The following is a 27,468-nucleotide window of genomic DNA, read 5'->3' on the forward strand; positions in this document are numbered from 1 at the left end:
TGTTAATTGCTTATGTTAAAAGTCAGGAAGAACAGTCAAGTGGGAGTACAATAAAATGTTGCAGTAGTGTTAGGTTGCTGCAATAATTGAATCAGAATAGTTATATTTCCTAAATAATGAGTTAGCCAAGTGAAATAGCAGGTTGATTTGATCACCAAGATACTCTCTGCAAATTACTCAAACTAGGTCAGTGCCGCTGAGAGGCAGGCCAGCTGTTAAATAGGACAGCTGGGATCAAGTTCATCAGTGTGACATTTATGCTGGGCTCTGTCCGCCTTGGAATTACAGAACTGTCAAATCTGGGACCTGGAGAGGATCAGTCAGCAGAAGCAGAGCCTCCTGCCACCAGGAGTGCCTGCTCCGTGCCCGCCTTCTTCATGAGTCTTCTCTGCACAACCCGCTTAAGCGCAACGAGGATGACTCCAGCGTCTCACGCCTCCCCCGACTCCATGTCTGAAAGAAGGCAGAAAATCCATGGCAGATTTTATGGGGAAATACAGTGGTTGGACCAAAATTTGGATTCAAGCAGGAAAAAGTCGCTCTTCCTTTGTACTCCCAATTGGCACAGACTCTTTGGGCATCTGGAATAAGTTGCAGTGGTCCTGATTTTTTTTCCTGGCTTACTGGGGCCAGGCGCTGTTCTCAGGGCTCTGGGTGCAATAATTCATCTGAGCTTCACAGCAGCACCTTGCGTTAGCACCATTTCACAGATGAGGCATACTGAGGCGCGAGCTCTAGAACCGAGGTGGCCTGTCTCCAGATCCGCGTTCTTAACCGCCCCGCCATACTGCTTCTCCATAGAAGGGGATTGATGAAGCTCCTGTAGACACTTACATTAGAGCTTGTATGTCCATTTGGACTCTTGGTCCTCAGCTTTCGAGGCCTTTTAGAATCACCTCAGGAGCTTTTTAAAGATACTGTAACCTGGGTATCACATCCTAATACCTCAGAATCTCTGGGTAGGGAGCTCCAGTGGGTCATCTCAGTCTGCAGGCGATGACTAGAGACTTTCAGGAGTTTGGAAACCAGTTGATGTCAAGTTGCCAGCTTGAAATCAGCCAGAGTGGAAGTATTTACACCACAGAAATGGGCAGCCACTGCAGATCAGGTCTTTTCGTGGTGGGATGGAGAGCCTTTTACCAGCACGTAATGGGGTGAGAACCAGGCGTCAGTATTTTTAAAGCTCCCCAGGGGATTCTGGGGTGCAGCCAGCTTCTAGAACTGTGGGTTCAGGATGCTTTCTGCCTTCACATTAAAGGGAAATCACGTGATAAGTAAGGGATGATGGGTAGGTCCAGGTTATATTATCATTATTTGGCTATTTCCTCAATACTCTTTCAAGCATCCTTATTTTCTTCTCAGCATAGGAGATAAATCTTGATCATGATATGTACATTTATTCTCTTGGAAGTAATCCAAATCAGAGTAAGGCTCTGACCATGTTTCTATGTAGAGGGATTTTGCATCAACAGTATCTTTTATAAGAGAGAATCCCCTAAATTATGCCGATTGCAGGGCATTCTGGATTCTCATCCAGCTCCGTCTGCATGCGGCTTCTGCAGGCCGGGCTGCCTCTGGGTTAGCCTCTTCCCGTGTGGCTCCCAGGCTGATTTAATACTGTTCTCTCCCACCACCAAATTCCAGTGCTCATCCGTGTCCCTTTAGCATGCAGGATGAGGAGTATGTCCCGGTTGGACAAGGGAATATTTATCCAGCCCAGCAATAGCCTTTCCAGGCTTTTCTTTAAGCATGTACTGCTCCTTGTGCAGGCAAGCCAGGAGTAATTGAGGTTGGCACTCTGGGGCACTGGGTGCACTCTAGTGGAATATTTGGGATTGGCCATAATGGAAATGCTTTCCTGTATAAATCACTCCCAGTGGCTTTGTTTCCCTCGCTGCTAGAATCCTCTTGGCCACCCTCTCTGCTGCTGCTGTGTTATACATGCCTTAGGATGTCCGTCCCACCAGGTACTGGTGAAGGCATGATTAGAACTCTATGTTTCATTCCCCGTGTCCCATGTTTTCTTTTAACTTGCTTTGGGACATCATATTCTTTACCTATTAAAATAATTTAATGCTATGAATTGAGCCTTAACATCCAAGGACTATAATCATATTGTTGAAACTCAGAGTGATGGAAATGTGTTTTGGGTATCATCATGCAGGTGTTTAGGAAGTATCCAGACACATGGAATGATCAAAAAGGTACTTAGGTAAAAGAAAGGGGCCTGGCTTTCTTGTACTCCGCCATTAAGGCAAATCAACTGCTATCTCAGTGAAATCTGGGCTGCCAAAAAGGCTGTTCAGGTTGATCCTAATGGTCAAAAAGACTTTTACAGATGAATGTATGTGCTGGGAAGAAGTGCGAGGCTGCTTATGTGATTAAATCTTTAGGGTATTCTGGCACCATCTCTTCCTAACTGCTCACCCTGGTAGCCTTTTGTTGGCATTTCACCTCCTTCCTGGCTGTGGCTGGCACGCAGAATGACCTGTGGCCACGACCCGCATGTGGTGCCCTGCCCCTGCCTCCCATGATGCATCTCCCCACGGGCACCCTCTGGCAGCATGGCGGCACCCAGCCCTGGCTGGTCTCCTCACTTGAGGGTCCTCAGCCCTGGGTCTGCCAGCGTGCTGCTGACTGATGACTCAGCAGTCTCCTCTCCTGAGTTTCTTCCCACGTTCAGTCACCAGAGGCTGCCAACGACTCTTTGGGGCTCCTTTAAAATCATGAAAGGGGGTGGTGGAAGTGGCTCAAGCGTCTGAGCGCCGGCTTCCCACCTGGAAGATCCTGGGTTCAGTCCCCGGGGCCTCCTGAAAACAAACAAGCAGCAACAGCAAACAAACAACAAGCCAATAAATGAAAAACCAACTCAGGGGAGCTGGTGTGGCTCGGTGGCTGAGCACTGGCTTCCCACACGTTAGGCACACGGTTCCTGGCCCTGGTACTTAAAAATATGAAAGAGAAAACAATTTCATATGCTCAGAGAAGCAACTTGTTCTTTCTGAAATTGCACAGGAAGGAACCTTCCCCACAGAACTGAGCATTGCGGGAACTTTGGGGCACTGAACAAGTGAGGTTTACAGAGTCCTGTGCATGGAGCAAGCCCTTCACATCACCTTTCCTTACACGTAACTGCTGAACCACGTACTCTCCAGCCTCGGTATAAGAGTGCTGAAAGCATAGACTTTCTCTTAGTTCACAATTGACAGATTATCTGCTGGAACGATTTTCTCTAGTCACTTGTTAAACAGGTTAGTTTTAATCTCTGAGGTATGTAATATATATGTACTTAGTTTTTCTTAGCACTAAGAAAAACATCCTTAAAGAAAGCTCTTACTACATAAAATGGAATAAAATGATGGTTTAAGATAGAGGAAGGATAAATTGAAGGGAAAACGTATTTGTAGCAGTTTGATATTATTGATGAATTCCAAAAAGAAATATTGGATTATGCTTGTAATCTGATCTGTACGTGGGCATGATTGAGTTAAGATTAGGGCCTTGAGTGCCCACCCCTTGTTGCATGGGGACTCACAGATAAAAGGCATGGCAAAGGACAGAGTTGAGGGTTTCTGATGTTGGAGTTTTGATGTTGGAGTTTGATGCTGAAGCCTTAAGCTGGAGCTCTGGAAAGTCAGCACACAGAGGAAAGAGAAGCCAGCCCCAGGAAGGAGGGAGCCTTGAAGCCAGAATAAAGCAAGCCCCAGAAACGTAGGAACCCAGAAAGCCTGAACCCTCGCAGACGTTGGCAGCCATCTTGCTCCAAATAGACTTTGGTGAGGGAAGTAACTTATGCTTTATGGCCTGGTATCTGTAAGCTCCTACCCAAATAAATACCCTTTATAAAAACCAACCAGTTTCTGGTATTTTGCATCAGCACCCCTTTGGCTAGCTAACCCAAAATTCGATATTGCATTTCAACTATTGATAATAATCTTATCAAAGATCATTACTAAGCTAACAAATCATTCTTTTAAAAATGCAGAAGAACTAGAGTCTCCAGGAAGTCCTATTAGGCCAATGACTATTGAATTTACAAACGTGGGTAATGTCTTCAGCATCACATAGCTGTGGGGAACAGGTAACTGGTACATCAACCCATGAAATTTAGGAAAAGAGTAAGTCTGGCCACTGAGAGGCCTGTATTTGTATGGCACACTGTACCTCGGTCCCTGGAAATGCTGAAAAATGTGTTACATTCTGCATAGCCCCAGTGGGTTCTTTACCACTGGCCAAAGATGTTTCTGGAAAATCCCAGGTCTCTGAAGTGCTTTGCTTCTCCTTGATCATGAGGAAGCCCCCCAAGAAGGTGTCCTGCCTTCCCAGGCTTCGTTCTTGCTGCTTCAGCAGGTGGCACTTTCCTACTTCTGACCGCTCATGACGGGCTCTGTCACACAGAAATGCAAGGGTCTGGTGTCCGCCACATGGGGGGAGGCAGTCTCCTCCCTGAATCCTCATTAAAGGGGTGTGAGGGCATCGTGAGCATTTTCAGGCCCATTGCACCCGAAGTTCCCAGGCCTTGGAAATCAAGGGAACGTGTTTCCTCCGATTGGCTTCTTTCACTAAAGTACAAAGACATTTACGTGAAACTGCGCAGAAGCAGGGTGTGCTTCATTTGTTAAGTCCAGCTTCTCGGTCCCATTGCTGTGGACACTTACTTGTTTTCTTTTTTCAGAAGTCTCAGCGCAAACGGAAATCTGTGACATCCAGCAAGACTGGAAGCCTTCATTCCTCAGTAACGAAGAGTTCACCCAGCTCATGTTGGAGGTGAGCGTGCGCTTTCAGACGAGCTGCCGCGGCTGCAAATTCAGATGTGCTCCGTGTCCCAGGTCAGACCCTGTGCCCCAAGTAAGCCACTGTTCTTGACCCAGGAACGGGGTCTGGAAACACACGCCCCAGCCAGGCTCACGAGCTCTTGCTTAGTCTTGGCTTCTGAGTTGGGCGATGGAGGCAAGAATCCCAAGTGAACTTGATAGGGAGCTCTTGCCGCAATCACTGCTGGGAGAGCGCCCTCCTGCCCTCCCAGCCAGACCACCCCCATCTGGGGAGTCCTTGGAGGTCCCTGGAGCAAGGGGCAGGAGGGAGGGCAGATTCCATCAGCCCGCGCCATCCTGCGACTCAGAGCGTCTCCCCTTTAGAATGCAGTCGCAGTATTTTTCCCACAGTGAAACTACAGTTCGACAGCAAACCTTCTTTTGAAGCGTGCTTCTAGCTTGAGCTTGTATCACGTCAGCATGGCGTGTCGACCACAAGCGAACCCCGTGCCTCTCCACCCAACACACGCCTTCTCTGCCCGGGAACGTGCCCACCATGGAAGGTCAGGTGCCCGTGCCATCTCGAGGGCCGTTTTCGTGAAGGCCTTGCTGGCTGAGAGGGTGGCTATCGGCAGCAGCGTGTCCTTACGCAGGGCTGAGACTGGTCTGTTTCAGACGAGGACGGGGCGCTAGGAACACATCTAACTGGTGTTCTGCCCTCTCAACTGGGGACAGGGCCTTGACTCAGGGTGCAGGACAACCTTGGGGGGTGGAATGGGGTGGGGGGACAGTCCCCAGATGCTGCATGGCTGCACCCTTGACCCGGGAGAGAACTGCCACAAATGAGCTCCGGAAAAGGAAGTCGGACGCTCACTTCATGCCAGCGGTTACTGTAGGCTTTGGAGAGCGGCTTCTTAGGCTGTAGCTTTCTATACCTAGTCTTATATGCCCATACAAGGCTGCTGTAAACTTCCATTTACATAGATTAACTATGCAGAAAACAAAAAGTACTTGAGTAAGAAAATGCCAGAATGAAGCTGTCCAAATATTATGAAATATAAAAGCATTAATGAACATTTGCATAAAATGAAAGATACTTAAATCTACATGGCAACTATATTTAAAGAAAATACAGAACTTTCTCCAGAAGCAATGCATTTTAAGTATGTTAAATTTAGAGCAGCTTGTGAAATACAATGTTGAATTAATGCATCAATATGCTACTTAACATACATTATTTTATCTCCAAATTCTTAGGGAAAAGTCGATAAAACACATAGCCCTATAGCATCCAGCCTCTTTTTAAGCGCCTATAAGGACAACTCTTTTGGTTCCAGTGAGTTTCAAGATGTCAAAAATGTTTGAGGAACCAAGGCTTTTATAAAGTTAAAAGTGAGTAAATAGTTGAGCTGGAAGGAAACTGGACTTTATAGAAAAAGAGGGTTCTAGATTTGTATGGCTACCCTTGTGGGCTTTCCATGCTCTCACCAGGGACTCCCTGAAGGAGTGTGAAGGAGAGCCATGCCAGGGGAGCGCAGTGGATCTGCAATTAGGCCTGCTGGGTGTGACGGGCCTTCTGGGGGAACTGCAGCCCAGAGCGGGCTGGGAAGGGCACCAGCTGGAACTTGTGATTGCCTCTGACCACAGTAGGCTGCTCTTCTGACCTTTGATTCTTCGTTAGACACAGGCACAGTGCTAAGTAACTGTAGCCCTGGTACCTCCTCCCTGATGGTCTGAGCCCCAGGCGTGCCATCCCTCTGTGGGGCGAGGTGGTTGTTTTCCTCTGTGGAACGTCTTTGTGGACTGCAGAACCTTCCACTTTTTCTGAGCATCTGAGGAATCCAGACGCCATGTCTTGGTCGACTAGGGTGTCCTCCTTTCTAAATGAGGTCAGAACCCATCATGCCCAGGAACTGCCGGTGGCTTCTGGGTGTGACTCCTTCTTTCCCTCTTCTCTCCAGAGACATACAACCAGACTCTGGGAGAACACATCTGGTTGGGAAGCTTGAAATAAAAATTACTTGGTTGCAGACCAGCCAAGCTGGTAAAGTACCAGCTTTTCCGCAAACGCTGGTGAAGATGGTGGCGACGAGCATTTGAGCCATAGATTCAGGAGGAGAGGCAGCTCTTGTTGGGTGGGGATTCGGGAATTGGTGGTAATCCTGAACCTTATTCAGGGACGTTCCAGGAATCTTTTCTCTTAGGCTAGACGTGGTTCTGGAGAACATAAAACATTCCGTCAGATTCAGGAATTTGATGGGAGGGTGTGGGTCCATTTTCCCTCTGGTGCGTGGTGGATGCAAAATTCTGCATTATTGTGGCTTCTTTGCTAGAGTCCCTGAAGCTCCTGCCAAAAGCACCCCTGTGTAGATGGGGGCACAATGCTTTGCAATCACATGCCATTGAATTGCTCTCAAGTGATGCCGATGGGGCTTCTAAAACCATAGCAAGAGCTCTTACAGCAGTGACTCAGTGCCATCGAGTACATTTTGATAGAAAATGCCAATGAGCTGATGAAAAGTTATCTTCTGTCTATAAATATCTCCCGCTTTTTAACACCCACTTGGCTTTAAGAATTCAAGAGAGGGACGCAGGCTCCCTGTGCGCGAAGATAATTTGTATGACTCCTGTTTTCCTCGCTTTCCAATCTGCTTTCTCCAGAAAGGACCAGCGAATGCCACCAACAGTGCCCCCACCCCTAAAATAATTCGTCTGCAGGAGGGCTACAATTGTGGTTTGAAAAACAACTTAGAAAAAACGCTTGAAGGGGGAAAGATGGAAAAGATAGTAGGGTTTACCTCTTTGTTTGCCACGCCCCATAAATCGAATCTGGGTTTCTCCGCCTCTGCACCATTGATGGTTTGGTCCAGATGACCCTTTCCTGTGGGCCGGCCCTGTGTATTGAAGGATGTCTAGCAATGCCTGGCCCCTACCTACTGGATGCCGCAAGTACCACCCCCCACACCTAGTGACAACCAAAAATGTCTCCAGATTTTGCCAGATAGTCTCGGGGGGTGGGGGGGGAATGCTTCCAGCTAGGAACTACTGATGAAATCCAACAGGATGAGGTCAGGTTAAGAAATGTGCTTGAAGGTGCTTTTCAGTCTTGCATCCTCCGGCATGTCAGTGTAAAGCGATGAATGAGCCTCGTGTTAATTTTCCTGGGGAAAAGAATTCTCTCTCACTTTGGTGCTTTGTCACCAGTGTCCCTCACACCCGCTGAGCGAGGATTTCCAGTTCCTGCTGAGGTGCACTTAGCCACATCCCCCTAAGTATCGCCCTTTTGAGCACACTGTGGAAGGATCCATCTGAAGGCATAGAAAAAAGCTTTCCAGAGCTTTTTAAGCTCATATGGCCATTTTTCTTCTCAAATATAGAAAAACTCCCAGATTTGGGGAAGATAGTATTTCAAAGATTTAGTCAGTAAAAGGACAGTGACAGGCTTACAATGAAGGGCACCTCAGCGTTTTATTCCCAAAGGTTTGCTCTTTGGCCAGGGGGCTTCGTGTTGGTCTCTTCCCTCTCCCCAGTGCCCTCCGTGTGGCCGGGGGCCATCACAACCCCACTCCCTGCTGAAGTATTTAGCCTGACGTCTAGGGACACAACACTCAGCCGTGTCTAATGATGAGCATCCCTGCCAGAGTAAATTTTGAGGAATCTTAAAAACAAAGCAGGATAATCTAGACTGCCTTCAACATTTTTTTAGGAGGTACTAGAGGTCAAACCCAGGGCCTCATACGTGGGAGGCAGGCGCTCAACCACCAAGCCACATTGGCTCCCTACCTAAAGCATTTCAAGCACCTAGTGCAACTCACCTAGCTTGAGGGGGTGCCCCGTCGGTGTTTTAAAAGAGTGGACTTTCCAGCCTTCCTGAATTGCCTGAGATGCAGTTTGGCCACAAGCGTCTCCTGAGCTCATTCTTTTGACTTCCCTGGAGGTACCGTGGATGTTCTCTGAGAGTGGTCCCGTCCGTCGTTATTTTCCCTCCCGTGATGGATGTACACAGCGCTCCCTCCTGGCCACCAGGCTGGCGCTCTGTCTTAGTGCACTTATTTGTTAGGCTGGGAGCTTCCTGAAAGCTTTGCCCATGAACTCAGAGGGTCTCGAGAGGTGGGGTAGGAGTGAGGGAGGCAGAAGATCTGACCGATTTCTTTTACTGGTAACTGGCATTTCTGATTTAGCCCAAGAGTGTGCTCGTCTTTATAGCTGCTTAGGTACTCGCCCTGGCTAGAGCTTGTTTTCTGGCACCAGGAGGTGCCATTTTCCACTGAGCCTTTTTTTTCTATTTTTTTAAAATGTTACATTCCAAAATATAAGCAGTCCCCATATATCCCCCACCCCTCTCACCCCACCCCTCTCACATCAACAACCTCCCTCATCACTGTGGCACATTCACTGCATTTGGTGAATACATCTTGGAGCACTGCTGCTCCACATGGATAATGGTTTACATTGTAGTTCACACGCTTCCCCAGTCCACCCAGTGGGCCATGGCAGGACATAGTGTCCAGCATCTGTCCCTGCAGCACCACCCAGGACAACTCCAAGTCCTGAAAATGCCTGCGCATCACATCTCTTCTTCCCTCTCCCCACCCTCAGCAGCTACTGTGGCCACTTTCTCCACATCGATGCGATTCCTTCCATTACTAGTCACAATAGCTCCATAGTAGAGAATCAGTAAGTCCACGCTAATCCATACCCTGTTCCTCCCTCCTGTGGACCCTTTTAACGCTTTTACGAGCACTTGGCCTGGCTGGACAAACTCCAGGCGAGATGCCGCATCCCCCACAAGTCACTCAAAGCCCCGAGGTCGCCCAGGAGACACGGAAGTGCGGGACGAGGTCACTGTCCTAGGCCCTGGCGCCCTGCGCCCTCCCCCGCAGAGCCTTGCTCAGGCGCCGCCGCCCCTTCTCCGCAGGCGCTGGACGGCTTCGTCATCGCCGTGACCACCGACGGCAGCATCGTCTACGTGTCCGACAGCATCACGCCGCTCCTCGGGCACCTGCCGGTGAGTGCTCGGCCGCCAGCGGGGCGCGCGGCGGGGGCGGGGCCAGGGCAGCAGGGGGCGGGGCCAGGGCGCGGCGGGGGCGGGGCCAGGGCCTAGAAAGTTCCAGACGAAGGCCAGGCGGCTCGGGTGGGGGCGGCGTGCGGAGGGCGGGGCGCGGGCCCTCGGCTGGGAGCCCCCCGGCTGGGGGAGAGCCCGCGCGCCCGGGCAGGCTCGAGCCCCTGGAGCGGGAACAGCGGCTGGGGTCGGGTTGTGGGTGCCGCCCCCAGGACGCCTCTGAGGGGGCGGGAAGGTTTCCACGCTGGATGCTGGACCTTGTGGGCCGAGGAGGCACCGAGCAGGCAGAGGGGAGGGGCCTGCCTGTCGTCTGAGGGGCGCAGGCTGGGTGGGTGCGGCGTGTCCAGAGGCGGGGGAAGCAGCCCCTCCCTCTCCCTCCCCCTCCCCCCCTCCTTTCTCCTACTCTTCATCCCTCTCCCTCCTCCTCTGCCTCCCTCCTCCTCTTCCTCCTCCTCCTCTCTCCTCCTCCCCCTTCTGCTCCCTCCTCCCTCTTCCTCCCCCTCTGTCTCCTCTTCAGTTCTCCCTCCCCCTTCTCCCTCCCCTCCCCCTCCCCTCCTCCCTCATCCTCTCCCTCCCTCCTCCTTCCTCCTCCTCCTTTCTCCTCCTCCCTCTTCTGCTCCCACCTCCTCCTCCTCCTACACCTCTTCCTCCTCCTCCTCCACTCCCTCCTCCTCCTCGGTCCTCCCTCCTCTCTCTGCCTCCTCCCCCCTCCTCCCCTCCTCCCCCCTCCTCCCTCCTCCTCCTCCTCTTCCACTCCCCCTCCTCCCTCCTCCTCTGCTCCTCCCTTCTCCCCCTCTTTCTCCCCTCCTCTCCTCCTGCTCTCCTCCTCCTCCTCCCTCCTCCTCTGCTCCTCCCTTCTCCCCCTCCTCCCCTCCTGCTCTCCTCCTCCTCCTCCCTCCTTCCCGTCCTCCTCCTCCCTTTCCCCCCAGTTCTTCCATCTCTGAGCAGGCCATGCTGGTTCCCTGCTCAGCCCCTGATCAGGATAGTTGACCTCCTGAGTCTGCACTGGTCTGGGGACGCTGTACCCTTGGGCCCATCCTCCACATCCTGCCATTCCATGGTCCGTTCCCAGGGACCCCCGACCTTGCCTGAAGCTCTGGCAGGAGCAGCATGTGTGCGTGAGCAGGATAAAGCGTCCCCTCTGCTCCCAGCAAACCCAGCCAGACCGCCATCCATGCCAGCCGCCCTGTGCCCCGGTTTATGTGCTGGGGAGGCCGCCGCGCGCCTGCGTCCTGTGCACGGGGAGCCCCGGCACAGGGAGGCCCTCGTGGGGACTGCGGGCCCCTCCCCTTCGCCGTGCCTGCCCAGGGTGCGGCATGGCCTCGCTCCGTGGGCAGCCGCTGCCTCTGCCGGCTGGGCCAGCCCAGCTCTGCCCGTGGCCCTGAAGTCCACTCCTCCTAGGTCATGTTTGGCCTTGGGAACCTCCCCCCAGCGTCTCTGCAAATGCCGCTGCGTGGAAACCGGCGCCCCCACCTCGCGCCCTCTGCAGGTTACTGTGCGTGGTCTGGGCCACGTGACGCCAGGAAGGCAGTTTTGACTTGGCACGTGGGTGCCCTCGCTGTCTGCCATAGTCTAACTTTTCGGCCCATTTCCTCACACCAAGTGTGGGAGGCTGGGGGATTCTCCCCCTCCCCCTGATTGGGAAAAGGTGTGTCCTCCCTGGGCCCTACCAAGGCTACCTGGGACCTCGTATGTGGGAGGCCAGCGCTCAACCACGAGCCACATCGGCTCGTCTGAGTTGGTGTGTGTTTATTTGTTCTTAAGAGGTACTGGGAACCGAACCCGGGACCTCCCAGTGGGAAGCAGGCGCTCAGCCGCTTGAGCCACATCCGCTCCTTCACCTTATCTTTAGTCTCGGGCTAGGAGAAGCGTGCTGAGGCTGCACGAGGAAGGCGAAGCACCCGCCAGCACCCGCCCGGCTCTGCAGCTCAGTCGAGGACGCCGGGAAAGGGGAGGACGTGGGCTCTTCCTTGGAGGCAGTTTGGGTTTTGTATAAAATGGAAGGACTGGGCAGTAGTGGGCACTGATGGAGAGTAACCAGATGCACGTGGAAACAGGATTCGCACTCTTCTGCTCCACGCTTTTCCCATTGTCCGATAGGCCTGGTCGCCATCCGTGGCAGAGGAAACTTAGTAAGTCGGGAAGTCTTCTGATCTGAAATTATGGAGCAAATAATAAATGATCTCCTAACGCTGAGAAGGGCCAGAAACTTCTGTGTCTACTTTGCCATTGCTCCTTTATTAAGTATCCGGGGATAGGCTCGTGCCAGACACAAACACGCACCGGGCGAGCTGGCCCTCGAGCTCCCCCGTGGAGGTGAGCGGGCACGGCGACCCCCACCTTTAACTGCTACTTATTTTTAGCTGATGTTTTCCGGTTTTCACGCCCCCTTTTGTGTTCTTTGCAAGTGCGGCAGGCAGGGACACTGTGGAGGGAATTCTTCCCTGGTGCCTTCGCACCCCCTGCCTGAGCCGAGGAGATGAGCTGGGACCAGGCCTTGTTGTCCCCCTTACAGTGAAGAGACCCACGGGGGCCAGCCATCCAGAGTGGGCCCGGCTCAGCCAGGGGCGCCAGACGCGCAGCCCGAGCCCCAGCCTGCTCTGTCTTCCTGGGCCGGGGGCTTGGGCTGCAGTGCAGGAGCTCTGCTCTCCGTTGAGTGCAGTTTGTTAGCATTTATGCATCACCCAGTCTGTACCGAGCACCCGTCCACAGGTGCTGCAGGATTCAGACAGCCCTCCAAGCCTGCCTTCCCTTCAGGGTCTGCAGTTCTGTTGTGAGATTTCACCTGTCAAGCCATTAGCACATAACAGGTATTATAATATCTGTTTACTGAGCATGTAAGGACAGAGGGAAACATCCCTGAAATGCTTAAAAAGGCATAGAGGGGAAACAGATGTGGCTCAAGCAACCGGGCTCCCATCTACCGTTTAGGAGGTCCAGGGTGCAATACCCAGGGCCTCCTGGTGAGGGCGAGCTGGCCCGGGTGGTGAGCTGGCCCATGAGTGCCGGCCCATGCAGGAGTGCTGCCCACTGCCCCGCGCAGGAATGCCACTCCACGTGGGAATGTGCCCTGCGCAGGAGTGCCACCCCACACAGAAGTGCCAGCCAATGCCGAGAGCTGTTGCAGCAAGATGACGCAATGAAAAGAGATGGAGGAGAGACAATAAGAGATGTAGCAGAACAGGGAGCTGAGGTGACACAAGAGAATGATTGCCTCTCTCCCACTCCAGAAGGTCCCAGGATCGGTTCCCAGAACCACCTAATGAGAATACAAGCAGACACAGAAGAACACACAGCGAATGGACACAGAGAGCAGGCAACGGAGGTTGAGGAGGAGTAAATAAATGAATATTAAAAAAAAAAAAAAAGGCATAAAGCCCGTCTAGCCCTGCCTGGCACCGAGTGTGGGCTGTGCCATGGGAAGTTAGTACTTAACCTGGCTCAGAGGGGGAAACTGAGGCACAGAGAGGTTGAGTCATTTACCCAGGGACCCAGCCAGCAAGTGGTGGAGCAGGGGCTTGAAGTCAGGCGTGTGGCTCCAGAGCCAGGTGTTCAACCCCTATAAAGGGCAGAGTGAAGCTGAATGTTTCAGCATGGTTGGGTGGTTAGGAAGAGAGAGGAGGGGGAGCTGCAGTGAAACGCAGTGGCCCATCTCCACGGAAGAAGTGGTGACAGGATGGTGAGTGAGGCCACAGACCCAGCAGCATCATCCCTTGGGCCGTCGGTGTCACGTCCTCTCGCCACCAGGCTCTCTGGGAGCCTGCTGTCCCTTCTGTGGCCTGGGAATTAGAAGCTGTGGGTGAGGGGACATAGAGAGCAGCAAGAATTCCGCGCCTCTTCTGAGGCCGCCAGGCTTAGTCTCTCTCCATTTCCTTCGTAAGAGACTCAGATGTGGTGAATTCACGCGATAGACTTTGTATAGCAGTTTCCTGATGAGCTATCCTAGAGCCTTCCTTTCCAGCGTGACACAGAAAAGAAAGAGGAACACGCTCTAAGCAGCAGAAAGTCATTTTAAGTCTAAGTGATAAAGTCAAGACTGTCAAGTTGTGGCAATGCCGGCACATTTTGGCCTTCCTCCCTATCTACAATCAAAGGCACAAAAGGGAGAAAGGCATGCTCAGCTAGGTGAGCCTGCTGATGGAGAAGGCCCGGGGCCCCAGGGGAGGGGCTTCTGGAGCAGAGCCCTGTCGGGGAGGCCCAGGGGACCTGTGTCCCAGTGTCTTGGACAGAATCGAGAGAGTGTGGACAAGGCAGACTCAAATGACACCCCAGGAGGCATAATCCGTGTTTCCTGTCTGGACTTGGTTTGATTTTTTAAAAAGCTGAGTTCGGGAAACGGACTTTGGCCCAGTGGTTAGGGCGTCCGTCTATCACATGGGAGGTCCGCGGTTCAAACCCTGGGCCTCCTTGACCCGTGTGGAGCTGGCCCATGTGCAGTGCTGATGCGCGCAAGGAGTGCCCTGCCACGCAGGGGTGTCCCCCGCGTAGGGGAGCCCCACGTGCAAAGAGGAGTGCGCCCGTAAGGAGAGCCGCCCAGCGCTAAAGAAAGTGCAGCCTGCCCAGGAATGGTGCCACCCCCACTTCCCGTGCCGCTGACAACAACAGAAGCGGACAAAGAAACAAGACGCAGCAAAAAGACACAGAGAACAGACAACCGGGAGAGGGGAGGGGAATTAAATAAATAAAAATAAATCTTAAAAAAAAATAAAATAAAAAGCTGAGTTCCTGGATTGCTTTTCTGATTTGTTAGTGAATATGATGTGCACCTAAGGAGATGAGCCCCACTGAGCTCTTTTTTTTTTTTAAAGATTTATTTATCCCCACCCCCACCCCGCTGTCTGCTCTCTGTGTCCATTTGCTGTGTGTTCTATGTCCACTTTTATTCTCATCAGGTGGCACTGGGGATCTGTGTCTCTTTTTTTTGTTGCGTCATCTTGGTTTATCAGCTCTCCATGTATGTGGCACCACTCCTGGGTGGACCGTGGTTTTACACGGGGCGGCTCTCCTTGCGCAGGGGCCAGTCCTTGCACAGGGGACACCCTTACAGGGGGCATCCCTGCATGGGCCGGCACTCTGTGCGCAGCAGCACTGCACATGGACCAGCTCACCATGCGAGTCAGGAGGCCCTGGGTATTGAACCCTTGGACCTCCTATATGGTAGGCGGAAGCTCTATCTATTGAGCCACATCCGCTTCCCTTGGTGAGCTCTTAAAACATCACCTCTGTCCCCAGTCCTGGCCCAGGGCCCAGGGGCCTGAATATCTACCAAAGAGGGACTGACGGGTAAAGGGGCTGCCATGCTGGGAGCAGCTGCAAACAGCTGGGGGGTGGAGGGATGGCTCAGGAGTGAAAAATACCTGCACGAGTGACACAGCCTCCGAAAAAGAAAATAACCCGAGTGACAAGTGCTCATGAAGCTGGAGAGAGCTACCTCTGGTTCATGCTGGCTCTCCAGGCAAAAACGCTGGCAAGAAGCAAGTGCGGGATTCAAAGGGGAATCTGGAGCCACGTTCCCATGCCAGGGTCCCAGCAGGGAGAAGAGAGCACAGGGAGGGAGAAGCGGCATGCAGCAGCCTGGCCGAGGGTGGCTGGGAAATGCTATCTCCAGGAGCTACCCCTCTGCCCTTCCCTCCCCAGCCCCCCTCACAGTCTTAAAGAACCAGCTCAGCCCAGGGCATCTTTTCAGAAGTGGCTCCAAGTTAGAGCAGAGCTGGGGGGTCTCCCTGTTTCTCAGCATGGGCTGAAAGGCCCTGTGTCCCCAGTGAGATTTATTTTATATGCAGTTTGATTGTTATGTATCATATAATCAGAAGTGCATTGAAAAGTAGTGATTGTGTGCTGTGACTGTCACACAGCCGTCACTGAGGTTACAAAATGGAACATGTCAGGACGTAGCTGCCCCTCTCCTCCTTTCTCCCCACGCCCCACCTTCCACCTAGCAGCTACCGTTTTCTTGGCTTTTAAGGTCGTTTCCTTCCTTTTCTTTACAGTTCTGCCAACGTGGAATTCATGGCTGAATACTATAATTTAGTATTGCCTTTTCTTTAACTTCACGTAAAGGGAATCATAGAAAATACAGTTTGGGGACATGTCTGTGAGCCGCATCCATCGCACCCCGTGAAGTGTAGCTGCCAGTTTTTCTTTGCTCCATAGGATTCCATCCCAAGCGTCCGCTCCAATTCCTGCATTCATTGCACTTGGGAGCCCTTAGAAAGTGCGTCTACGAACATTGCCTATGTTTCCTGGCTACCGTTGGCAGGTGCCCCTTAGAGTTGACGAGGTGTAGGCTCGCTGCATTGTGGAACGTGTCCATCGGCCCTTTCCAGACAATACCTGGCGCACCTGTGCTGGTTGCGCCAGTTCACTCTCCCCCAGCCAGCAGGAGATCACGTCCCCAGAACTTGGCATGGTCAGACTTCTTAGTTTTTGCCAATCCAGTGTGTGGCAGTATCCTAGGGGTTATAGTTTGCTTTTCCCCTGGTTACTTATGAGATTGCATGTCTTTTCCTATGTTTGTTGGCCACGGGCCTCTTCTTTTGGTGACACACCTGTTCATGTATTTTGCCATTTCCTACTGGTTGTCTCTTTTGACGTGTGTTGCAGGGCTTGGACACTAGTGAGCTGGACATTAGTTCTCTGCCGGGCGTGTGTGTCCTCACTTGCGGCCTGCCTTTTCCCTCCCTTCTGGGTCTTTGGGTGAGGGGCAGAGATATCCCTTCTTTATAAGTGGTGCTTTCCAAGGCTTCAGGAACTTCCCCATGCCTCAGTCGTGAGGCTGCCCTCTCTAATATTTTCTGAAAGTGTTTCTAGTTGGCATTCAACTTGATTCTGAGTCTCAACAGAATCTAAACCTGCCAGATATCCAACTTCCTGGTCCTCCAGGGAGCTCAGCGCCCTGACCTGGCCCCTCCCCGCCCCTCATTGGGATGAGGCCTCGCCAGGACTTCCCATCCCCCTGCCGACCTCCGGCCAGACCTGCCGGGCCCCTCCGGAACCTCTCGGGACTGAGTGCCAGCCCCCCAGCCGTCTCCACCAGCCCGCATGCATGTGCTGCTTTGCAGGCTCAGGGGTAACTGGGGGGATTAACCCGGACCTGCTGGTTCAGAGAGAGCAGAGGGCCGTCCCCTGTCCTGCAGCCCCTTCTGGTGACCCCCGGGCTCTGGAGGTTCCTCGAGGGACCACGTGGGCCATGTGTGGCTGGGAATGTAGGACACACGTTCACAGGTAAAATCAGAAGAGGGCCAGATCCGTGGGAAAGCAGCCAAGGGCAGAAGGCGAATTGGGGGCAAGACCCTCCTGCCTGAGACGTAGAAGGAGTGTTCTCGGTCACGTGGCTCCGTTGTGGGAATGGCCGCTGCTGGCGCGGTCCCTCCCCTGCCTGTGCCATTGCGAGGATTTTCATACGCACAGGGTAGCTCATTCAAGGGCCGTTTCGAGGGAGGATGTGATTTACTCTCCCAAGCGCTAGGGTTTAAATTTTCAGATTATGATCGTTGCAGTTGGTTTTTCACATGTGGAAATGGCTTAATAGCAACGTAACGGCAAAGGCACGCCAAGAGCTTCCTCGTGGTTCCGTGCCCTTTCCATGAGTCAACTCATCCTCCTCGCGTCCCTCCAGCGTCTTTCCTCCCCCACCTCCATCCACTGCTTTATTCCCGGGAGAACCTGGAGCTGCAGGTCCCGCCATTGCCACGCTGACCCGCCAGCCCTCTTCCTCGGGAGGAGCTTGGCCAGGCGACCCTCACAGTTGAGGGGAGTTGGGCTTCCATCCAAGCCCTCCAAGAGGTCGTGGAGGGACTGACCATTTTCAAGTAGACAAAAGAGGGTTTTTTTAGGAGGTACTGGGGATTGAACCCAAGACCTCGTGCATGTGAAGCAAGTGCTTAATCACTGAGCTACATCTGCTCCCCAATGAGAGTTGATTTTTTTGTTTGTTTTTAGGAGGTACCTGGGACCTCGTACATGGGAACTAGGTGCTCAACCACTTTAGCTATATCCACTATCCTGAAACATTTTTTCTTAAGATTTACTTTATTGACTTATTTCTGTCACACACACCCCCATCATTATTTGCACTCACTCTCTGCTCTCTGTCTGTTCATTGTGTGTGCATCTTCTTTTTTTAAGGAAGCACCAGAAACTGAACCTCCTAGGTGAGCGGGAGTCACTCAGTGGCTTGAACCACCTCTGTTCCTGCTTGTTGTGTCTCTCATTGTGTTTCCTTGTTGCATCATCTTGTGTCATCTCATTGCATCATCTTGTTCTGTCACCTTGCTGTGCCAGCTCACTGTGTTACTCATCTTCTTTAGAAAGCACTGTGAACCAAACCCAGGACCTCCCGTGTGGTAGGCAGGCACCAAGTGCTTGAGCCACATCTGTTTCCCCTGAAAGATTTTTAAGAAGAGAGATAACTGTCAACATTAGTCATCTTCTCAAATACTAGCAGCTTAGAGTATAATCAAAGAGGTTTTGTTTGGATGTGAGAAAGAAATTGGAGAAAGCAAGAATGCTAAAATGAAAGCACCGGCTATTGGGAGTGTTGGCAGAGCCTTGTCCCTAGAGATTTAGATGGGGTGTCCAGGCTAGGAACCTGGAGCCACCTTGAGTTCTTCCTCTCCCTCCCCCTCTCTTTCCACCAGTCCCCAAGCCTGCCCACTCTCCTCACATCCACTAAAATGGCGGCTCTAGGAGGGAAGAGATTGTTGCTAGTTTTGTTCACTGTTTCTCTCCAGCGCCTGAAACAGCGGCTGGCATACCGTAGCCCTTGGTAAATATAGGTTGAATTAATGTTGTTGAATAAATTACCCTGGAATCTGACTCCCCCTCTCCATCTCCCCTGCCCCATCTCGGGCCATTCAAGGGATCTCTTCAAAGTGCAGGCACCATCCTGCCCCTTTTTAAAATCAGTGGCTCCAGCTGGCACACGCACAGGCTTGACTTCTCAGAGGCCTTCTGTAAGCAGGACCCTACTTCCCTTGCAACCTCCTCCCATCGCTGCCCCCCTCCCCTCTGCCGGGTCCTCTCCCTCACCTCCATGGCTCAATGTGCGATGTCTTCAGAGCTCCTCTCCAGCACGCCTTCTGAAAACTCACCCCTGGCTGCAGGGTGGGCTACTCGGGCAAGAGCAGGCTTGTTTTCTGTGTGCATTTGTGACAACTCTTACTTCTCTCTTGGGCCCCTGGGCAAAAGCACCTGCCCATGGAGCAGGTAAAACATTTCGATGGCAGCTTGAATACCTATTGAGTGATACCTATTGAGTGTGTTTTACAGAAAATCAGATCTCGAGCTTTTCATTTCAGAAATAGGCTCTGAACTGTCATGGATGTTTTTGCTTTTGTTTTTAATCTTGGCAAGTGTGGACCTTTTGTTCTTTATTTTCTTTTTTAGTCGGATGTCATGGATCAGAATTTGTTAAATTTCCTTCCAGAGCAAGAACATTCAGATGTTTATAAAATGCTTTCTTCCCATATGCTGGTGACAGATTCCTCCTCCCCAGAATACTTAAAATGTAAGTTTGACTTAACTGGTGTTTACAAGAGAGAGTGATCATAATTTTACTTTTGAAAAGAGGTTAGAATGAATTAAGAAGGGAGGACTAATTTTAAGAATAATTTTCCTTGTGACTCAGAACACTTCCAAGATCCTTAGAGGTATATTTTAAGTTTAAAGCTAAAACTGGAGTTTGGAATATGTAAGACATTTAGCTTTATGTTGAAAATTTGAGAGCATAGAGTTTAAGAATAATAACTTAGTTTGCATGAATGACAAGCGATTTCTTTTTTTTTTCTTACATGAGAGTCTATGTGTAATAACTGCAAAAATCAGTGAACCATCTGCTTATCTGGTAGGACACTATATGCTGGATTTGTGTAATGCTAACGAACTCGCTGAAAACTGAATCATTAGGTCAGAAATCCAAATTCTGAGCTCCTGAAGTTGTCATTTGGTTATTTATATACATTTGCATTTTTATGGGATTTTTTAGTTTTTATCAAACTCTTGGCAGTCTGGCTAGAAGATGGGCCTTGGTGCCCTACTGGCACATGTGTCACTTAATGGAGCCCATAAAATGACATTCATAGAGGTAGCAAAGGTGCCTGGCACTGTGCAAGCCTCAGTGCGTTTTCCGTGACTAACTTGTCTGGTCGTACATCTGATTTGATTTTAAAGCTGAGCAAAAAGATTAAATTAAAGAGAGACGAGCTATGTGCATAGCTTTGTTTTAATATAGCATATCAAAGCAACCGGCACTAATGGGTGCTGATATAACCAACCACAGACATCTGTGACCAAATTAAGACTAATTGGGTCCAAATACGGGAAGCAAAATGTCTGAACCGTGGAAAGAAAACCCTCTGCTTATAAATCAGCTTATAAATCAGGTCCCAGGTCCATCTTAATGAGAGGAATGGCCCGGGCAGCCGCAGGACACCCCCGGAAGAGTTTTCAGGAAGACTTACTTGTTGCGTCTGGTGTGTGCAGTGTTTACATTCCTTTCCTCCCTTCTTTTTCTTTGATGGTCCAGCTGACGATTTGGAATTTTATTGCCATCTTCTCAGAGGCAGTTTGAACCCAAAGGAATTTCCAACTTATGAATACATAAAATTCGTCGGAAATTTTCGCTCTTACAACAATGGTAAGCTTCAATTGTCCTTTAATTGCTACACTGTCTTTTGTCATGCAAACGGACTCGTGGGAGCCTAAGAATCCCGTTGGGAAGAGGAGGGGAATGTGGCTGTTCCTATGTGCGTGTGGATTTCGGTGTCCCCGAGATGGTTTCTGTGCTTGTAAATGTTCTCTCCCTCTTGAGAAGAACACACGCCCGCACCTGTTTATGCCAGCGCCCACGGTCCCACTGAGATGCTTGTTATTCATCTATTTATTTTCAGCCGATGGAATAATCCTGTACTTGTGAGGAACAAGGCACAGTTAATAAAGAACAGGCGCAGCCTACACGTGCAGCCAAACAGGCCTTCCGCGTGACGTGGAGACCCATGACCGTGCTTCCTGCGTTTTTACCCTCCCTCCTCCCGTGCTGCGGGCAGCGGGCATCCGCGCTCGGCCCCGCAGGTGTCTGCCCGCTAAGGTTCTGGCTGCAAGGTTAGGTGGCCGTTTTCCCATCAGCCGGCATGCCCCATCGCGTGAATGATCCAGCAGCATCCCCCAAGCAGTAATGCCTTGGAATCACCCAGATAACTCATGGCGCACGCTGTAGCGACATCAGCTCTACACTAGACTGAAAAGCACGTTGTTACCTTTGACCCCTCGAAAATGGGAACATGGGCCTCGTGCCCAAAGTTCAGAAACAGAAATCCCACGGGATCCCCGGGTGTGGGCCCGTGCAGAGGCACTGGGGCTGTGTTTGCTTCGCGCCGAGCGAGTGTCTTTGGAAGAGCTAGTGTTTCCCCAGACCCCAGGGATGGGGACAGCAGAAGAAAGGGTCGACGGGGAAGGGTGGAAAAGAGAGAAGAGGAGGAAAAGACCAAAGGAAAACAGATCCAAGAGAGGAGCCGTGGCCACGAGGGCTGGGGCCGGGAGAGACCCGGGAGGAGAGGGCAGCCGCGCTCACTCGTGCTGCCTCCGTCACTCTTGTTGGACTCTGGGGCTGGTTGTTGGGTCTGTGAATTGCAGTCACATTCGTCCCCACGTTTCCATTAGAAGCAGCCAAACTGATGGTCCTGACTCTGGAAAGGCCAGGGCTTTTCCTTCAGCCTCAGACGAGCCCCTGCTGTACTTTATTTGTGGAACTGTCCACGCTTTGCTTACGTGGCTCCAACTACACTCGCAGCAGCCTGACCCCGCCAGGGCCAGGGCCAGGGCCAGGGCTTGCGCTGGGACGCTGGGCTCCCCGGCACGACCTTGGCGGCCTCTAGGGGAATCCGCCCATCCAGGGCTTACGGTGCCCGGGGAGTTGGGAGTGGTGGGAAGTCCGCTTGCCCCAGTAGACCCCTAGATCTTGGCAGAGTGCGAGGAAGGCCAGCCTGTCCAGGCCCGAGCCAAGGCCTCGGAAAGACTCACCCGGCTTCGTGGGCCGAGTGCTTCCTGGACCACACAGGGAATAACGGCCACTCGGTGGGCCACCGATCACAGAAAGGGGCCCAAGCTGCCCCTCGCCTGAGCGCCGCCCCGGGGAGAGGGGCTGGCTGAATGCTAGGCAGCCTGCAAAATGCAGGTGCCCAGGCCTCACCCTCCGGGTTCTAATTCGGGACACCTGAGGGTGGTTCCCAAGAATGTGCAGTTTGGAAAGGACCCTGGGATCCAGTTGCCCACGGTCATGGACCTCAGGAAACACGGCCAGCGGTGCCTGCGCGAAATCAGAGACCCGGCCTGTGATTGGCTGGCGTTTCCAAAATCTCGTCAAGGTGCTGCTGAATATCACTACGAAGTTTCCTGTCATTTATCACATTTTCAAAGCTTTCAAGGAAACAGGCAGTCTTAATTTGGCATACCTGGGATTTTTTTTTTTTTAACTAGCTGGGTCTCTTTTTTTTCTTCAAGTTGAGACAGTGTCTGTCTGCCTGAAAAAAATGTGTGGAAATTATGTGTGATTTTATTTTTTTTGGAAACTGTTATTGCTATAAACATGCCGCATTGAAAGTGGAAATTTTAAAACCCAGAGCGTAGACTTCTCTCCAAAGCCTGTTGTGCAAACCAGAGTTAAGGTGGCTTTCTTTAGACAGGAGCTCCCAAATGTAATTGTGGAACACATGAAATATAATTCTAACTTGGATTAAAATAGACGGCAAAAAAAAATGTCCAAGACAAATGAATTTCTAAGATTGAGCTGTCAGAAATCGCCAACATTCAACTATTTTTTTATCTCTAAAATATAATTGAACTTAATAAAAGAAATCTTCTCATATGATCCTTATGTTCACTTCTCAGTAAACATTGAGCAGTGAGATAATGCAAATACCTCACCCAGTGTTGCCTGCTGAGTACGAGGCATGGGCTCAATCACGGATCACCTCCCAACAACCCAGCAGGGTTGTGCTCTCGGTACCATCCCGTCGTTATAGAGGAGGAAGCTGGTGTGTAAAGGGTTAAGTCTGAGGCCTGCGAGCAGGAAGAGAGGGACACAAACGCATCACCAGACTCTAAGCCCTGAACCCACACTCTGAACCCCAATGCTTTGCTGCCTCCACAAACCTATGTAGACATTAGCCATCTAGAGGCATACTGTAGGCCAGCACCTGCTGCCTGGCACTCTGCTGGCACCTGTCGCCCACACCCGGGTATCTCAGGCCACCCCATGCAACTCCCCCAAGTCCCAAGACTGGCACTGAGTTTTTAAATCATATGTAAATTGCAGAAGAAAAATGACCATGAACATGTCTTGTTTTACCAGAATACCTGCTCCCACCTCCGAAGAGCTAAGTAGGAGTTGTGACCTTGGCCCATGGCAGGGAGAATTGCCAACATGTGTGCTGGGCTGTCTGGTTTCCAGAGCCTTGGCTGGTGGCATCTTAATTTGATGCCTGTGAAGGAAATATCTGGCTCTCATTTTCAGCAAGGGTGGAATGGAAGGGGCAGGGCCCCTTCCTCGTCTGTGTGCCCCCCAGCCCCGGCCAGGCCTGGTGCAGGCTGTGCCTGGCTCCCCATAAGTGCCCAAGGGAAGTCTGTTGACCAGAAGTGGGAAGTGCGGCCCCTGGGGCACACGGCTGGTGTGCCATGCGGTTCCGATGAAAGCAGTGCTCCTCCCCGGGAGCTGGGAACAACTCTCCTTGCCTGAACCCAAAGCTCACCCCAGGGGTAGAGGGACAGCTTCCAAGAGGGCTCCTGCTACTTCTTTGGCCATGACTCCAAAGGGAAGACACTGCAGGCAAAGGACCCTAAGTGGAAACGTGGCTCCAGGGCAGAGACCAGAGGGTGAATCCTTGAGCCCAGAGGGCTTGGCGTGACGCTGAGATCCTGTGAGCGAGGAACTATCTGCTTGCCTGCTAGCCCGGATGATTGCTCAGGAGCCGTCCAGCCCCGTTTCCCAATGTCCTTTGGCTTCGTTAGTGGGAATCTGGGGGGAGAGGAGGGACAAAGGCCCCTTGCTCTTGTTAACGCGATGAAACCATCTGGTTGGGCAGCTCCAGACTCCCCCATTGGTTATGCCCTGACCCTCCGCCACGGCCCCCTGCTCACTTGGGTTGCGTCAACAGCAACCGTTGCCCAAATAACTTGAGCAAAGTGGAATTTTCTCCTCCTTCCATGTGCCCACAGGCTTGTCACTTCTTAGGACTTCATCATTCACCACAGCTGCTCCGGGGGGAGGGGAGCCAGGCTTGACATTTTTAACCTAGATTTTTAATAAGCCTGAAGAAACAGGCCCTGTGTCAGGAAATGGGACAAGCGAGTAGCCTTTCTTTGAAGTGTTTCCCGGAGAGCGGGTGCTCGCCCAGTCTGTGAACAGCCTCCTGGAGGAGACTGAGCTGGGGCCAGGCCCAGAGCTCACCGCCTCCCCGGCGAGAGCAGGTGTCGGGCCCCTCGAGCTGGGGGGGGGACGTGAACCAGCCAGGAGCAGCAGCCCCTCTACTATATCTGCTCCACACGTCAGCTGCTTCCGGCAGAGAGCTGAAGTGAAATTACTTTATTCAGGGCTGTGCTTGTCCCCTAACAGATCCTTTAAAAAAGATGCTTTCAAACAAATACACCATCCCATCCTTTTTCCTTCTCTCCTTAAGTAGGGGAGCCTGCGGCGTCAGTCTCCAGCCACACACGCCCGAGCTCCCCTCCCCGCCCATGCCCACCCGCCTGGGCCCCCCACCCCTGCTCTGACTGGGCAGTTGCTGGCTGGCCGGGAAGGGGGGCTGTCCCTGCCTTGAGCTTTGCTCCTCCCCCCGACTTGGATTTCAGTGTGTCTCACGGAACTCCAGAAAGCAGCATTTCAAAAGTCACTGGTGCGGTTCCAAATAGGTCATCTCAGCAAACATTCCACTCCAGGCTTTCCAGAAACCACACACCAGAGTATAAAAGTTTCCCTGCCCTCGTTTTACCTACTTGCCGCTAACCACATAACCAGATTTGAAAGGCTGGCAGAAGCGGAGGCTTCTCAGCTGGCAACCCTGGAGGCCATATGTTCCGCGCGATTTCGGAAGGTTGCCTCGTTTTAGGAGTTGCGGCTTTTTCTTTGTTGTTTTTTGTTTGCTGAGCTGTATTGATTGAGATGTCTTAGTTAAGAGAACAAAGCCCTGGCGCGCCGGCGGTGAGCTGAGCTTGGCACAGGAAGGGCCGCTCCGTGGACAGAGCGTGTGACCGCCACCCGGGGTCCCGGAAGCCGAGTGTGCTGTCCAGCTCCTCAGGGAAGCGTCCCATCCTCCCCGGCGGTGGCTGTCGCTGCCAGCTCAGATGGCAGAGGAGGGAAGATCACGACAAGGAGCAAACTGTTGTTCATATTAAAGGATGCTGTCCTGCACGAGCCCCTGGGCGCCGGGTTACGACAGAGCCGTGAGGATTGGGTCAGGCGTGTGTCAACCACATCGTTCTGCTTGTTTCCACCTGGGTCCGGGGCACGTTTGTACAAGTTGCTTGATAATTGTGATAAGAAAGTGAACAAGGGAAACGGACTTTGGCCCAGTGGTTAGGGTGTCCGTCTACCATATGGGAGGTCCGCGGTTCAAACCCCGGGCCTCCTTGACCCGTGTGGAGCTGGCCATGCGCAGCGGTGATGCGCGCAAAGGAGTGCCATGCCACGCAGGGGTGTCCCCCGCGTGGGGGAGCCCCACGCGCAAGGAGTGCGCCCGTGAGGAAAGCCGCCCAGCGTGAAAAGAGAGAGCAGCCTGCCCAGGAATGGCGCCGCCCACACTTCCCGTGCCGCTGACGACAACAGAAGCGGACAAAGAAACAAGACGCAGCAAATAGACACCAAGAACAGACAACCAGGGGAGGGGGGGGGGAATTAAATAAATAAATAAATCTTTTAAAAAAAAAAAAAAGTGAACAAGGTATCCACGTGCAAGGGGTCCTAGAGGTGGCTCATTTCCCTGAGCATACAGAGACCCTGGCCCTGGCCACACCAGCCACTCAGTGGACAGCTTGTCGGCGCCGTTATCGAATTCCAGCTCGGCCACCAAAAATGCTCATTTTAATGAATGATACCAAGGAGAAAGGAATATTTCAATATTAGGCATGTTTTCCCATTAGAATAGGTTTTTTTAAAAGTCGAGCCAACCACCAGCCTTCTCATGCAGCTCCCAGTTTCTCTCCAGCATCGTTCATCCTGCACCAAAGAGGACGGGCAGAGAGAAGGGAACTGGCCGTGACCTGGGTGCGTCTGTTGGGCTGCCGCTCTCCTGAGAACTCAGGCTCTTCAGGAGGCATTTGATAAAGCACCCCCTGCAGAAGAGAAAGAAAAGGCTGGGAAGAGCGCCTCATTAGTGGAAGATGACTTCTCATGAATGTGCAAAAACTGCTCTTCCTTCACCATTCCACAGCCTGCAGCTCAAAGGTTTTGGATGTTTTATCACAAATGGGCTTCGGGAGCTTGGTTCTTCCTTTGGCCAACCACCGTCACTCCTCGTTTCACACCCTGCCACCCTGCTGGCTTTGATTTTTGTTTGCTGCAAGAATGCCGAGAAAGCTACTTGTCACTTTCCTTGTGGAATTTAGTGTTGCCCTACAGCTGTTGCAAAGGATTCAGCAGCAGCAGGCATCGCAGAGAGAATATCTAACGTCTAGACCTGCTGGCTGAGCCAGTTCTGAGTGGAAGAGCCTCTTTCTTCATTTCTTTTTCCTTCTTTACTGTCAACCAGTGTTCCCCGCCACCATGTCTGCTGCTTCCTTGCGCTTTCGTATTCCCTTTTGGGACAAGTTCCCACAGCCCCTGAGCTCTCGCTGCACCTCTGCTCCTCTTCGCCTCCTTGTCATGACTGATCCGGAGGCTCGTGTTGGTCATCGGGCAGACTTAGAAGCCAACCTCGGGAGCCAGATGCGACAGGCATTGGTCAGTCTTCATCTCCGGAGAACGGAGAACCTTGGGCTGCCCTTGGTTTGGGAATCCCAGGAACGCCAGCCCAAGGCAAAATTCTTTCAGGGTCTCTGAGGCTAGAGACGGTGATAGAAGGTTCCAGGGCAAAGAGTGGGCTCGATGCCTCTGTGGACTGTTTGAACATGATGCCGAAAGAGAGCGTCTCTCCAAGCATGCGAGCTGCAACGAACGCTTCAAGCATTTTCCATGAGTGCTGATGGCCACACATCCATTTGCTGCAGTTTTCTCACCCAGTTCCCCTTCTGACCGGCGGCGAGGCATCACTTAGGCCCTGAGCCAGCCACGGGGCGGTGGAGCCCAGAACCTCGCCCTGTGGGCACCGACGTGTGGCTGACGAGTGAACCGGCCCCAGGCAGCACCAGGTCGAGCTGCCAACAGGAAGCCACCTGGCAGGCTCGGGGTCTGGGCACGAGGCGCCACCAGGGATCGGTACTTTTCCCCAATGGGGCCCTCAACAGCGGTTCTGAAGTGAAATGGAAAGTCATCCCACGGGAGACCCATTCCGTCACCAGACACTGAGACTGCACCTGCTCCGCACTGGTGCCAGAGAGCAAGGCTCACTCCTGCCTTGGAAAACCTGCGGAGCTTTTGGCAGGATTAAGATGCATTTTGACTCTTCCGGGGACGGTTCCTTGAGGCGTTCGGGATGGCCCAGTGTTTGGCGTACGGTTGTAGGC

At 52.2% G+C, this 27,468-nt stretch overlaps 1 protein-coding gene across 7 annotated transcripts in view; it reads left to right on the plus strand.

The window, feature by feature from the left end:
• NPAS2 (neuronal PAS domain protein 2) overlaps positions 1–27,468 on the plus strand; it is a 166,107-nt gene that overhangs the window by 99,729 nt on the left and 38,910 nt on the right. For all 7 annotated transcript variants that reach the window (XR_011646070.1, XM_058278198.2, XM_058278199.2 and 4 more), the window contains exons 4-7: positions 4,676–4,767; positions 9,673–9,762; positions 19,204–19,324; positions 20,342–20,452. Coding sequence is in view for 6 of the 7 variants with exons in the window: in XM_058278198.2 (XP_058134181.1) it covers positions 4,676–4,767; positions 9,673–9,762; positions 19,204–19,324; positions 20,342–20,452 (414 nt within the window). In the remaining variant the exon portion in view is untranslated. The remainder of the gene's footprint in view (positions 1–4,675; positions 4,768–9,672; positions 9,763–19,203; positions 19,325–20,341; positions 20,453–27,468) is intronic.

This window comes from Dasypus novemcinctus, chromosome 17, assembly GCF_030445035.2.
Source record: "Dasypus novemcinctus isolate mDasNov1 chromosome 17, mDasNov1.1.hap2, whole genome shotgun sequence".
Classification (NCBI taxonomy): domain Eukaryota; kingdom Metazoa; phylum Chordata; class Mammalia; order Cingulata; family Dasypodidae; genus Dasypus; species Dasypus novemcinctus.